The 14,922-nt window shown below is 47.0% G+C and overlaps 1 protein-coding gene across 2 annotated transcripts in view; it reads left to right on the top strand.

Moving 5' to 3' along the window:
• The window catches only part of LOC117662568 (alpha-2-macroglobulin-like), a 77,410-nt gene that overhangs the window by 58,361 nt on the left and 4,127 nt on the right, over window positions 1-14,922 (top strand). For both annotated transcript variants that reach the window (XM_060691252.2, XM_060691253.2), the window contains exons 26-32: window positions 960-1,116; window positions 3,555-3,629; window positions 4,970-5,135; window positions 6,688-6,923; window positions 8,915-9,133; window positions 12,383-12,510; window positions 14,324-14,414. In XM_060691252.2, the coding sequence (XP_060547235.2) occupies window positions 960-1,116; window positions 3,555-3,629; window positions 4,970-5,135; window positions 6,688-6,923; window positions 8,915-9,133; window positions 12,383-12,510; window positions 14,324-14,414 (1,072 nt within the window). The remainder of the gene's footprint in view (window positions 1-959; window positions 1,117-3,554; window positions 3,630-4,969; window positions 5,136-6,687; window positions 6,924-8,914; window positions 9,134-12,382; window positions 12,511-14,323; window positions 14,415-14,922) is intronic.

Below are 14,922 nucleotides of genomic sequence, written 5' to 3'. Positions count from 1 at the left end.
TCCTTAAAGCAGGAGTCCCCAACACCCTCTCCCCGGTCTGTGGACCAGCATCAGGTCACGGCATGCCAGAAATCGGGCCACGCAAACAAACGAAGCGGGATGCAGGCAGCACACGAAACGACACCCCATCCGGTCCTCGGAAAAAAAACTCTCTCCATGATCCCTAGTGCCCAAAAGGTTGGGTGTCGCTGCTTTAAAGGGTACCTAGAGGCTGCAAATGAAAAAAAAACAAAGTAGATACAGATTAACAGAGTTGGAAGGGACCTTATAGGTCATCTAGTCCAACCTCCTGATCAAGCAGGAGACCCTATACCCGTGATGGCGAATCTATGGCACGCGTGCCACAGGTGGCATGTGGAGCCATATCTATGTGACACATGAGCGTTGCCCTAGCTCAGCTCCAACACACATGTGCATCCCTGCCAGCTGATTTTTGGGCCTTCCAGGCCCACCGGAAGTCGAGAAACGGGCTGTTTCTAGCCTCCGGAGGGCCTCCGAGGGGGTGGGGAAGGCTGTTTTTGCCCTCCCCAGGCTTCTAGAAAGCCTCTGGAGCCTGGGGAGGGTGAAAAAAAGGCCTTCCGGTCCCACCGGAAGTTGGGAAATGGGCCGTTTCCAGCCTCCGGAGGGCCTCTGAGGGAGTTTGGAAGGCCGTTTTCAATCTACCCAGGCTCCAAGAAAGTCTCTGGACCCTGGGGAGGGTGAAAAATGGCCCTATCGGGCTCACCGTGCCATTGCATGCCAAAATGGCACAGTGGGGGGGGTCGCATGCGCATGGACGGGGCACATTGAATTATGGGTGTGGGCACGCACGCGCTTGACATCCTCCCCCCACGCTCCCACGCTTTTGGCACGCGACGGCATCACAGCCCTATACCATTTCTGACAAATGGTAGTCCAATCTTTTCTTGAACGTCTCAAGTGATGGATGTAATGGGGTTTTGCTGTATGCTTCCTTGCAGGTTGACCGCTTTTGTGTTGAAAAGCTTTTCTCAAATGAAGAGATACATCCCTGTGGAGGAACGACAACTGATCGACGCTCAGACCTTTCTGGCCTTAAAGCAGAAATCAAGTGGCTGCTTCCAAAGCACCGGGACCCTCCTGAACAATGCGCTAAAGGTACAGAGAAAAACCAACCAGGAGAGGTCACCGTAGCCTCCACAAAACAGCGCAAAGAAAAGGATAATTCTAATGATAGAGATGACAGTTGTGTGGGGGGTGTGTGTCAATATTACAGTTATCAGTTTGTTTGATTGTTCATCCTAAATTACCGTATTTTTCGGAGAATAAGACGCACCGGAGTATAAGACGCAACTTTAGTTTTTGGGGAGGAAAATAAGAAAAAAGCTGATTGGCAGGTGGATCGGCCTCCTGGAATACCTCCAATCAGCTGTTCCCTGAGGTGAATTTTAGCAACAGGTTCCTTGGTTGTGAGCTCTGTGCCTTGCTTTTTTTCTGCTTTTTTTTTCTGCCTCTGAAACATCTCCGTTTCAGAAAAAAACTTTTTTCCCTGCCTCTGAAAGCCTCCGAACCAGAGCTTCAGAAAAAAAAGCCTCCGAAGCTCTGTTTGGGGGCTTTTTTTCTGAAGCTTCTTTTCTGATGCTTTTTTCAGCCTCTCAAACTTCCGTTTGAGAAGCTGGGCGGGCCTACATTCCGGAGTATAAGGACGCACCCAGATTTTCACCCTCTTTTTGGGGGGAAAAAGGTGCGTCTTATCCTCTGAAAAATACGGTAAATATAATGTTAATATTAGGTGACCTGTGGGTTTGAGGGTTGGGCCATTTTGCTGAGGAGCAGGATCAGTAGTGGCATAGGGCAGCAGAGCGATGGCTAACTGTCTGGCCGTTTTTTTGGACAAAAGGAACCTTCAAGTGGCCTCTTGACCTGTTGGGGGATGATCAGGTTGGATGATAAGGTGGTTGTTATCTAAGAATGATGGCAACTGTAGTCAGATTTATCAGGAGGAAACTAAGCAAAGATTACTAGAGCAGAGATGGAAAAAGAGATATGTATAGGGCAGTGATGGTGGACCTTTTCGGTACCGAGTGCCCAAACCGGAACATGTGTACATGCACGTGCAGGTGCGAATGCTGGAACACCGGAAACCTGAAGACTCGCTGCCAGTGCGCATTCACGTGCCAGCCAGCTGGGCTTCAGGTTTCAGGCACAAGCATGTGTGCCGACCACAGGGGTGAAATGCTCCTGATTCGGACCGGCTCGGGCAAGTAGGTAGCGATGGCGGCGGGCAGTTCGGAGAACCGGTAGCAAAAATCCCTGCCCCCGCCCCTCATGCCCAGCTGAGCCGCACGATCATCAGAGCCTTTTTTTTCTTCTAAATGGCTCTGACGAGCCAAGCTCTGACGATCCCAGCTGATTTGCCTGCTAATCGGTAGCAAAAATCCCTCCCCCTCCCCTCCCCTCAGCTTGTTTACCTTAGCTGCTGGTCGCAACGCCTTGCTGTAATCCCTGCAATCCATTGCATCAGCAAGCAACTGAATCTCCCTGCCTGCAATCAAGCAGGCAGGGAGTTGTGGACTTCAACTCCCAGAATCCCTCAGCCAGCAAAGCAAAGCTGGCTGAGGAATTCTGGGAGTTGAAGTCTACAAGTCTTAAAGTTGCCAAGGTTGGAGACCCCTGTTCTATTGGGTGAGTTTTTTCACCCTTTGGGAGCTTTAAAAAAACAGTTAATTGGGTTTTTTTTTTTAGTTGTTCTTTTTTTAGACCTAGCCATTTAAAGTTTAGGAAGTTTTAAATTGAGCTGCTTTTATATAAAAATAAAAATAAATTAAAATAAAATAATATTTGTGCAGCTTTCTGACTTTTAGTGTGTTCCTGTAGTGTTTCACTCTAACTACACAAACACACAAAATCTCACAAAGCTGTATGTGGGGTGGGGGACAGGGATTTTTGCTATCGGTTCTCTGAACCACCCGTCTCCATCGCTACTGGATTGGGTGATCTGGTCTGAACCAGGAGCATTTCACTCCTGGTATAGGGGAAGCAGTGTAGAACTGACTTAAGGAACCATTTGCATGTAAATCAACTTGAGTAACAAAAGTGCTTTTTTCCTAAAGGAAACTGGACTTTTTTGTTTTTCATCGTTTGGGGCGGGGGGGGGAACATTTCACTTCTCATCCAAGAACCGAAGTTCTGAAGAAGCTTCTTGAATGAGAAGTGAAATGTTTTCAAAGGAAAAAAAAAACAAGAAAAAAAAAAAAACCCAAGAAAGTCCAGTTGCTTTTTGGAAAAAGCACCTTTGGGACAACCAGGACCTGGATGATTGAGAATCTCCATAGATAATCTGAGTAAAACCTCTCCCCATTTTGTGCATTATATGGTTCTGAGGGGAACACCAAATGGTGACCTCATCTTCAACAACCTGAGGCACCTTTGCAATAGGTAGACTACAGATCCTAGAATCAACATGTACATGAGGGAGAATTCTGGGCATTGAAGTCCACATATCTGGAGGTTGGGAAAAGCGACTTAGGGAGAAGGGAGCTGTCCTTCCTGTACTCTGTGGCGCTTATGGCTGCATCCTATTTTCTTCCTTACAGGGCGGAGTTGATGACGAGATCACTTTGTCAGCTTACATCACCATCGCTTTGCTGGAGATGCCCTTGCCTGTCACGGTAAGAAGCTGTCTTCACCTCCCACAGACTCCAATTTTGCAACTCATCGCTCAAGAAAGCTTCCTCTGAAGCTGTTTACTCCAGAGCATAATAAAAGTCAAGATGCTCTCAGTTGAGTTTCATTGGCTGCATCCAAGTGTCAGTTCTACAACTGCCATCTTTACCACATTCAGTTTGTTTGTCCATCTTCATTTAAAACATTAATGGTCATTTACACAATTACCACAGAATTTATCTACCGTACTATGTTACACCAAGCCTACTTATACTTACAACCACAATTGAGTCTAACATTTGTGTGCCACCACACAAATCATAGCAGTCCTAATCTCACCAACCCTACACAAATGGCTGAGATAGCAACAGCACTTAGATTTATATGCCGCTTCACACTGCTTTACCGCCCTCTCTAAGCGGTTTACAGAGTCAGCCTATTGCTCCCAATAATCTGGGTCCTCATTTTACCAACCTCGGAAGGATGGAAGGCCGAGTCAATTTTGACCCTGGTGAGGATCGAACTGCCGAACCGCTGGCAGTAGAATTAGCTTGCAATACTGCATTCTAACCACTGCACCACCATGGCTGTAGATCAGGAGTACCCAACTCCCAGGACGCAGACTGGAACTGGGCCATGGCACGCCAGAAACCGGGCCGCACAAATGAGCGAAGCCAACAATGGGTTTCACTTACCTTTGCTACCAGTTCGGAACTGTGAGCACGCGTGTGCGCTTGCTTCGCTCGTGCGGAGCACTTCTGAGAATGCACAGAACCTTCTGCGTCCATGATGACGTCTGGGTGGGTGGAGCCTCCCACTGCCGCTATTGGTTCGGGGCGAACTGGTAGAAACCCACCACCGAGCGAAGCCCCATTCAGTGGTGGGTTCCTCCCGGTTCGGTCCGGTTTGGCCGAGCCGGTAGCGGTGACGATATGACGTCACCGAACCGGTTCTGCCCCCCCCTGCCCTCTCAGCCCCCCACTCACCCACGTTATTCTTACCTTTTATTTGGTCCCACCCCCAATCTATTGCTGCCTTCTGAGTCCCAGCTGATGACTAGAGGGAAAAAAACTGTTTAAACTCTTGCCGCGGGGCCGTCCTACAGCTGATCAGTGTTAAAAGCAAACAAATGAGTCAGGTCCTAAGTGCGAGGACTGGTCGTAAGTGCGAGGACCTTCCAGAAATGACTCTGACCAGCTAGCTACGCCCACCTAGTCACATGACTTCCAAGCCACACCCACAAAATAAGCCACGCCCATAGAACCGGTAGTAAAAAAATTTAGAACCCACCCCTGGAGGTGGGGGCACTGCTCTAGATGAACTTCTTCTTTCTTTCGCCTTGCAGCATTCTGTGGTGCGCAATGCTTTGTTTTGCCTGGAGACCGCATACCAGCAGAAAGAGCTCCCCGTCTACACCCAGGCCTTGTTCGGATATGCTTTTGCTTTGGCACACAAAGAAGATAAAGTGGCAGCAATACTGGAGAGTCTTCAGGGAAAAGCCGTGAAAGGAGGTGAGAAAAATACTGGTGGGAGAAGTGAGTGGATTTACTGAGAGAACCACCGGCCCAAGTGTTGGGCCAAGACAGGGGTGAAATGCTCCCGGTTCGGACCGGATCACCCGATTCGGTAGCGATGGAGGCGGGGGGTTTGGAGAACCGGTTGCAAAAATCCCTGCCCCTCCCCCCCACCCCACGCCCAGCTGAGCCGCGCAATCATCAGAGGCTTTTTTAAAATTATTTTTAAAAGCATTTTTTCTACAACCTCTTCGGCCGAAAAAATGCTTTTAAAAGTTAAAAAAAAAAAAAAGCCTCTGATGGTCATGCGGCTCAGCTGGGATCGTCAGAGGCTTTTAAAAGCATTTTTTCTGCAACCTCTTCGGCCGAAGAGGTTGTAGAAAAAATGGTTTTAAAAATAATAATAATAACAATAAAAATTGGCCACAACCACCCAGTCACATTGCCACCACCCCACCAAACCACGCCCACAGAACCAATAGTAACAAATTTTACATTTCACCACTGGGCCAAGAGGACGTTTGTCCATCCATGAGATGCAGGTGACTTTGTTTTCTTACAGGTAGTCCTCGACTTAACGACCGTAATTGAGCCCAAAATTTCTGTTACTAAGTTAAACGTGTCCCATTTTATGACCTTTCTTGCTACAGTTTATTTTATTTTATTTAGAAAATGTATATTGCTGCCTGACTCGCACATGGCGACTCAGGGCAGCTGACAGAAATATAAGAACACCATATAAAAGAAATGAAAATAATAATAAAAAGAAAAATAATAAAATAATAAACCTCCACCCCCACCCCTCACCCCGGCGACACGTTGTTGAGTGAATCTGGCTTCCCCCGTTCACTTTCCTTGTCAGGAAGGTCGCAAAAGAGGATCGCATAACCCAGGGGACATCGCAACCGTCGTAAATATGAGTCAATTGCCAAATGCCCAAATTTTGACCATGTGACCATGGGGATGCTGTTGCAACAATGGTCATATGAGTGCAAAACGGTCATGTAATTTTTTGGAGTGCTGTTCTAACTTCAAATGGTCACTAAATGAACGGTTGTAACTCGAGGACCACCTGTGTATTCGTATACCTCTTGATGCGTCACATTGTTTCAGTGCAGAGGTCTTTATACCGCTAGTCCTCCACTTAACGACCACACCTCAGCCCCAAATTTAGGTTGCTAAGCGAGCAATTGGTTAAGGGAGTTTTGTCCCATTTTAAGTGAATCACTGCAGTTCTTGAATTAGCAACACGGTTGTTGAGTGAATCCAATTTCCCCATCGACTTTGCTTGTCAGAAGGTCGATAAAGGGGATCACATAACCCCGGGACACTGCAACCCGTCATAAATAGAAACCCGTTGGCAAGCATCTGAATTTTGATCACATCATGCTGGAAAGGTCATAAATGTGGAAAATGGTCATAAATGGCTGACCGGCCACTATGTGAACTGTTGCAAGTCGAGGGCTCCTGTAACCGTGTTTGGATGGATGTTTGGATGGATGATCTGAATCCAAAGACTTATAACACTTCTTTCTTTTTGGCCCCAAAGACGACGGCACCCTTCACTGGGAGAGGCCCGTGAAGACAGAGGCAAAACAGCCTTCCTACTATCAGCCTCTTGCTCCTTCCGCCGAGGTGGAAATGACCTCCTACGTGCTCCTGACTTGCCTGAACAGGCATCCAGCAATAGCCATCCTTGCCAAGGACAATCTGGAAATGATCACCAAGATTGTGAGATGGCTTACCAGACAACAGAATCCTTCCGGAGGATTCTCTTCCACGCAGGTTGGTGGCTCCCGTCCGTGCGTTGGAAGCCAGGAGTGTTTTGGGTTGGGAGAAGAAGACTTTCTGTCAGAGAGATAGGGTTTTAAGCTGGGTTGCAAAACTACACCAGGACAGGGAGTCCTCAACTCTACAACCCCAATCAAACCCACAATTTCTGTTGCTAAGTTTTGCGCCCCGTTTTACAACCTTTCTTGCCACGTTTGTTAAGTGAATTGCTGTAGTCGTTAAGTTAGTCACCTGGCTGTTAAGCGAATTTGCTTTCCCCACGGGGTTTGCTTGTCAGGCGGTCGCCAAAGGGGATGGCGCGACCCAGGGACACTGCGTCCGTCATAAACATGAATCGGCGGTCCAGCATCCGACGGTAAATTACGTGATCATAAGGATGCTGCATCGGTCGTTAAGTCTGAAAAATGGTCGTAAGTCGCGTTTTTCAGCGCCATTGTCATTTTGAACGCTATTTTTCAAAGCACGAGAGGGCCAGATGAGAAGCAATGGGTGGAAACTAATCAAGGAGAGAAGCAACCTAGAACTAAGGAGAAATTTCCTGACAGTGAGCACAATTAATCAGTGGAACAATTTGCCTCCAGAATGTCAAGTTTCAAGGTCGTCTCAAATAAATTGCATTTCAAACAAAGTCTTTGAAAAAAAAACTCCCATTTATTAAGCACGACATTGTAACCTGACTCCAAACGAAGCCAACACTGACTTCCAGCCCCCAAACCCTCCCTTTCCGTTCCCTACTCCCCTACACTCATTGGCCATCTTCCAAGTCATTCTACCCCTAATCTACTCCAGCTCAAAGGAATTCCCCCCCTCCCATCTCATCTCCTAGGGGATATTATCTCCAGGGAAAATAAGTAGGTGAAAAGTCAAACGTCCCTTTCCAGATGCCTTCGCTTCTCCTTCTTATGTCAGCACTAGAGTAAATGCAGGTTGAAGTGCTGACACAGAAGTTGTGCCGGAAACCAGAAGAGGAGCTGGCGACGGAGCGCATGTCCACAGAGACGGCTCTGGTTAGCCATCACGGGTATAGGATCTCCTGCTTGATCAGGGGGTTGGACTAGAAGACCTCGAAGGTCCCTTCCAGCTCTATTCTGATTGATTGATATTCTCCAAGGCACCAGAAGCAACGGATGAAAGCTAATCAAGGAGAGAAGCAAGACGATGGTTAAACATCTGATTTTAGCACCTAGTAGCACCTAGAACTAAGGAGAAATTTCCTGACAGTCACAACAATTAAACAGTAGAACAGCTTTGCCTTCTGAGCTTGTAGGGATTCCATCACTGGAGGCTTTTAAAAAGAGACTGGGCAGCCATTTGTCTGAAATGGTATATAGGATCTCCTTTTTGAGCAGGGGGTTGGACTAGAAGACCTCCAAGGTCGCCTTCCAGCTCTGTTATTCCTTTCTCATCCTCTCATGGACTCACATGGATGTGAAGAAAACATTGAAATCCACTTCTGGCTTCCTACCAGTAGTGGGTTCCTCCCGGTTTGGTCCGGTTCGGCTGAGCCGGTAGCGGTGATGATATGACGTCACCGAACCGGTTCTCCCCCCACTGCCCTCCCACCCCCTGACCCCCCCACCTTATTCTTACCTTTTATTTGGTCCCACCCCCAATCTATTGCTGCCTCCTGAGTCCCAGCTGATGACTAGAGGGAAAAAAACTGTTTAAACTCTTGCCACGGGGCTTCAAAGGGCCGTCCTACAGCTGATCAGTGTTAAAAGCAAACAAATGAGTCGGGTCGTAAGTGCGAGGACTGGCCGTAAGTGCGAGGACCTTCCAGAAATGACTCTGACCGGCTAGCCACGCCCACCTAGTCACGTGACCTCCAAGCCACGCCCACAAAATAAGCCACGCCCACAGAACCGGTAGTAAAAAAAATTAGAACCCACCCCTGCTTCCTACCATTGCAATAAGAACGATTTGGGGACCCGGGTGTCATATTTGGGGGAAAAAAATCTCCCTCACCTCTCAATCTCTCCTTGCAGGACACCGTCGTGGCCCTCCATGCCCTCTCCTTGTACGCAGCTATGACTTTCTCCAAGAATACAGCAGGCAGCAAAGTGGCCTTGAAGTCGGGTGGGAACAACGTGAAGGAATTCCATGTGGACAACGCCAACAGGCTCCTGTTTCAATGCGAGGCCCTGCCCAGCGTGCCTGGAGAGTATGCAGCAGTTGTGACTGGGGAAAGTTGCATCTACGTGCAGGTGAGGTTCCCAGGGATCCTTGGGAGAGAAATGGCAGTGACAGCATGCAGGCGATTACCGTTGTGGGTCAATTTAATATATTTTAAATATGCTGGCTAGGAGCATGGCTTCCATGCTTATAGGCAGCATATTTCTTCAGGGAAACAAAATAGAATAGCAATAGCACTTACAGGTAGACTTATATACCGCCCCACAGTGCTTTATAACATTCTCTGGGAGGTTTACAGAGTCAGCATATTGCTCCCCCAACCATCTGGGACCTCATTTTTACCGACCTCAGACGGATGAAAGGCTGAGTCAATCTTGAGCTGGTCAGAATCGAACTCTTGACAGTCAGCAGAATTATTTATTTATTATTTATTTATTTATTTATTTTATTTCTATATCGCCCTTCTCCCGAAGGACTCAGGCTGATTGTACAGCCTGATTAAAAGCACAAAGACAGACAAAATTTAAAAATAATTAAAATTATTAAATGATAGGCCCAATTTATAAAACCCCAAATTTAAAATCCCATTTAAAACCAATTAAAATCTTTACATTGATAGCCCAGCCTGGCGGAACAACAAGGTTTTGAGGGCACAGCGAAATACACGGAGATCAGAGATTTTACGCACTTCCAGGGGCAGTTCATTCCACAGGGCTGGGGCTCCCACAGAGAAGGCCCTCCCCCTGGGTGTTGCCAGCCGACATAATTTGGCCGATGGCACCCTGAGGGGACCCTCTCTGTGGGAGCGAACTGGCCGGTGGGAGGCTACTGGTGGCAGAAGACGGTCTCGAAGGTATCCAGGTCCAATGTCATGGAGCGCTTTAAAGGTGGTGACCAACACCTTGAATCACACCCGGAAGACCACTGGGAGCCAGTGCAGCTCGCGCACGAGGGGTGTCACGTGGGCACAACGAGTTGCGCCCATAACCACCCGCGCGGCCGCATTCTGGATCAGTTGGAGCCTCTGGGTGCTTGTCAAGGGGAGCCCCATGTAGAGAGCATTGCAGTAGTCCAGTCAGGAGGTGACAAGGGCGTGAGTGACTGTGCGCAAGGCGTCGCGATTAGCCTGCAATACTGCATTCTAACCACTGCGCCATCAGGGCTCATCAAATGGGATGCACAAAGAACATTCATGAATGGAAAGACATTGAAAAAATTGGGATTTTTTTTAATTAAATAGGCCTTTAGCCAGGGGTGTGGGATTCAGCCGGTTCGGAACAGTTCGGGCGTACCGGTAGCTCTGATGATCAGCTGGGGGCGAACCAGTTTGCTCTGATGATCAGGGGGGGGCCTACCTACCCACCCCTGCGCGCTTTACTTACCTTTATCCTCTCAGCTGATTCACACAGCACAGTGGGTTGCCGCGCCTCAACTGTGTTACTCCCCAGAAGTAACGCAGAAGTTTAGTTTTCTTAAAACTGTGCACGTGTGCGAAACACACAGTCACTGAACCAGTTGTTAAACCGGCAGGATCCCACCACTGCCTTTAGCTGTTCGTAAAAAAGATAACAAGTTTGGTATCAGGTGAGCCTCTCCGGGGTGGGATTTAAACACATGCTCCACTACTGAGAAGATTTGACTCCCTCTCCTAAACACCTGATTTAGTGGAGGAACTTGGATGAGAGCCTCCAAAGATGATCCCAGTTTATAGTCAGTGAGTCAACTCTCCTCTTCTGAGATGATCATCACTCCTTTCAAAATGTAGGAAGCCATCCCTGCTACCTCAGGAGGCTCTCTGACCTTTGTGAGTGAGGTGGACATGGGGTTGAGGCTATGTTCATTGGCCGGAGAGAGAAAATCCATTCCCACTTTAGACTTTGAAGTGCTGTGGAAGAATCTCAACCCTTTCTTGGTTTTTTTCCTTGAAGACGTTTCGCTTCTCATCCAAGAAGCTTCTTCAGTTCTGACTGAATGGTGGAAGACGGAAGGGTTGATATTCCCTGCAGTCATCTGGTCTTTAACACTCTTTCTGAGAGGCCTTGAGGCCTTTCAGCTGTTCCAAGAAGGCTCCACACCCATTTGCACTATTCAGGTGACCCTGAGGGCACAGATAAACCTCCAAGTGGCCTCAACGGCTCTCTAAAAGAATGCAAATGACCAGCTGTCTGCAAGCAGTATCAACCCTTCCATCCTCCATCATTTAGTATTGAAGAAGCTTCTTGGATGAGAAGCAAAACGTCTTCAAGGAAAAACAAAGTTCGGTTGTCTTTTGAAAAAGCACCTTTGGGACAACCGTGACCTGGATGATGGAAAGTCTCCATAGACACACAGAGTAAAAGGAACCACAGAGTAACATGGTCCTATAAGGAAAGAAAGACCTGGAACAGCTTCAAGCAGAAGAAGGGTGGTAACCAAGGAAACGGAAAGGAGAAAAGTCTAGGCCTTGTGTAATTAAGAAGGCCCAAGACTCCATCCTTGCATTTCTAGCATGACAAGGTAATACTGAAGAGCTGCTGCTAATCGGGCAATAGTGCTGAGCTCAGTCTGTCGTTCTAAGGTTGTGTTCTTCTCCTGTGTTCTCCTGTGGACCCACATCTCCTCTGATTGGCTTGCCAGAAGAAAGCATCTTTCAACAGAGAGGAAGAACTGTGGCTCTTCTGTTAGGTGCACCCTCCAGAAGTGTCAGCCTTCAGCTTCTATTGGCAAACTTGGCTGATAATATTGGAAGCTGGAGGCCAACGCATCTGTAGGACACCAGAACGGGAGAAGGCTGAGCAACGTGGATCTAGGAAATGATACCCCGCCCCCCCATGAGTCCAGCGTGGGTGGAGGGGTCTTAGATTTTGTCAGAGTTTCTTGCAAAAATCAAATCCAGAAGCACACGCAGATAACTGATTCAGCAGGATTCATTAACTTCTCTTTATATATATAATAACAGATGAAGTAAATTTTACAATACCCATATAGATTCTTCTTCAACGTAGTAGCAGTTACAACACAAGCAAACACAGGCAGGAGAGAACAGTTAGTTTCATTTCAGCAGAGCAGACAAGCACACAGACTGCTTAGTTTCAGTTTCAATTCTCTGCACAGACTCAGAAGCTGCAGACTAAGACACGCCCTGGCTCCAGTCTGCCTCAGCTCCCAATTGGCCCTCATTGGCTGACTTAGTTGCTATGCCTATTCATTGGCTGATCTATTCCATTTTATGAATATACATACTCTGACAGATTTCCTTGAGAGCAGCGGAAAATCTGCATTGCCTAGACTGGCTAATTCACCAATAAAGATGACCCATTAACAAAATATTCCCTCCTCAGACCACCTTGAAGTACAATGTGCTCCCCCACCCGGAAGATGATCCATTTGCACTGATTGTCAACACAATTCCCGAAACGTGTGTTGGGGTCAAGGCTCACAAGGAGTTCAACATTGCAATAAACGTCAGGTAATTCTCTCTTCAATAGGTCACAGCCGAAGGGGAACTGGCTGCCATTCAAGGGATGCCATGGTGCTAGATCAGTGTTTCTCAACCTTGGGAACTTTAAGATGTGTGGACTTCAATTCTCAGAATTCCCCAGCCAGGCTGGGGAATTCTGGGAGTTGAAGTCCATACATCTTAAAGTTCCCAAGGTTGAGAAACACTGTGCTAGATGGTATCTGTCAACTTGCAAAGCTTTCAAGTTGCCATGAGCAGGAGGGAGGGAGAACTGATAGAGCTGATTGATTTCCCTAACTGAAGTGCATTCCATACATTCTTCCTGACCGCAATCAGAAGGAGGGTGTTGGATTTCACAGCCAGCCAAAGTGGTTAATTGGAGAATGTGATTTATGACATGGCCAGAGAGGAGGGGAGAGACAGGGTCATAGGGGAACGTAAATCTACGTGGGATTAATTCTAACTGCATCCGAATATTGCCGAAATGGTGCTCCTAATAAATGACTGTATTTCTTTTGAAGTTCGGCTCATGGCTCATGAATTAATTAGGGCATCTTTCGGAAACTTCACAGTATCTTTGGTTCTGAAGAACCATTTTGCCTCCTGGCAGCCTTGGTTCATTTAACTTGCTAATCTAATCCAAAACAAGTGTGATTTGTTTGTGGTCCCATATATCGTGAGGAATCTAATACAGGTAGTCCCCGACTTACAACAGTTCATTTAGCAGCCGTTCCAATGAAAAAAAAGTGACTTATGACCATGTTTCACAGTTACAACCTGTGTAGTATCTCCACGATCACGGGATCAAAATTCAGATGCTTGGCCATTGGTTCACATTTACAACCATTGCTGTGTCCCGGGATCAGATGATCACCTTTTGTGACCGTCTGACGAACGAAATCAAGGGGGAATCCAGATTCACTGAATAATCGGGCTACAAACTTATCAATTGCAGTCATTCACTTAACAACTATGGCAAGAAAGGTCTAAAGGACTAATTTAACCACTGCAGGGATTCATTTTACTGTGGCAAGGATGTTGGTTAAATGAGACAAAACTCACTTAACGAAAGTCTCACTTAACAACAGAAATTTTGGGCTTAGTTGTGGTCGTACGTCGAGGACTACCTGTAACATCTTAGCAAGTTGTGTGAACTATTAAGTAATGATATGGCTTATTTATTTGGGTATAACAGTGGCCCCCAACCTTTTGGGCATCAGGAACCCGTTCCGTGGAGAGAGGTTTTTCTGCGGACTGAAGAGGGCACAGTTTTGTGTGCTGCCTGCATCCCGCAGATGGTTGCTGGCATATCACGGCCCGGTGCTGGTCCAGATAAATTACCCATCAACAGACACACAGAGATAAATTCTGTTTACATACCATTTAAAAGATACAATTCAAAGTCTAGGAAGCAAACAGCCTAGAAAACATACCTTCCAGCATCTATCATGTAGATAAGCGGGGAACAGCACCAGAGAAACAATAAGAGGAAACAACACTCTGATAAAGGAGACATCAAAGAGGAAGCCACACTCCTCTCAAGACGGGCAGGACTGACTTCCATACAGAAACTACCAACATACTTCTCTCCCCTCTGCACTGATGATGTTGCTTACTATGGTCATGAAATGTCAGCAGGAAAACACCAAATTGAAAGAGCATAAATTGAACCCAACTGAACAAATTTCATGTTCCAACCAGAGACTAGAACTGGATCTTCTTGGTAGAAACCCCAGTGGGTGATTATGGGATCAGGAATTAAAAACCCCACAACCACGTTACCCGGGACTGACATTGTTTCTTTTCCCTCTTGTTTGTCCAGTTACATCGGCCAGCGTCCAGCCTCCAACATGGCGATTATTAATATCAAGATGGTCTCTGGATTTGCACCAAATAAGCCATCTGTGAAAAAGGTAATTGGACAGTTTTTATATTAGGCTTCTTCTTCAAATAATCATTAATCTCTCCTGACTAAGGCACACCGAAGAATTAGCTGTGGATGGAATTTGGCCACCATCCAAGATTTATAGCCGAGATGTTGAAATAGAGTCTCTCTGTGTGTGGGGAGAGGAAGGAATGGGGAATGGAAATGTGCCTCACATTGCTTTAAGATGGGCCATGCCCTCCATGGCAGTGTCAAATGTCCCAACTTGGTCAGTTAGAAAAGAAAGACTCTTGGATCCACGGTTAGCCAAAAGTATAGTTTATTAAAACCAAGTGGTTACAGAAGAAGCAAAGCTGGATCTGGAGTTTTTGCACCCAAAGCATACAGTTAATTTTCCCTTGTTTCCATTCACCCCCCCTCCCCCGGTTATCATCGAGTATCCAATTAGGTGATAAATTATTTGGGTAACAGTCCCCGTCTTCACGGGCTGGATGGTTCTGGATTCCGTAGTGTGGCCTTGGAATGGCGGGCGGTTC

This window comes from Pantherophis guttatus, chromosome 2 (genome assembly GCF_059756535.1).
Source record: "Pantherophis guttatus breed Tessera chromosome 2, ASM5975653v1, whole genome shotgun sequence".
NCBI lineage: Eukaryota > Metazoa > Chordata > Lepidosauria > Squamata > Colubridae > Pantherophis > Pantherophis guttatus.
The sequence above is the reverse complement of the archived record's forward strand: the minus strand, read 5'-3'. Positions and strand labels throughout refer to the sequence as shown.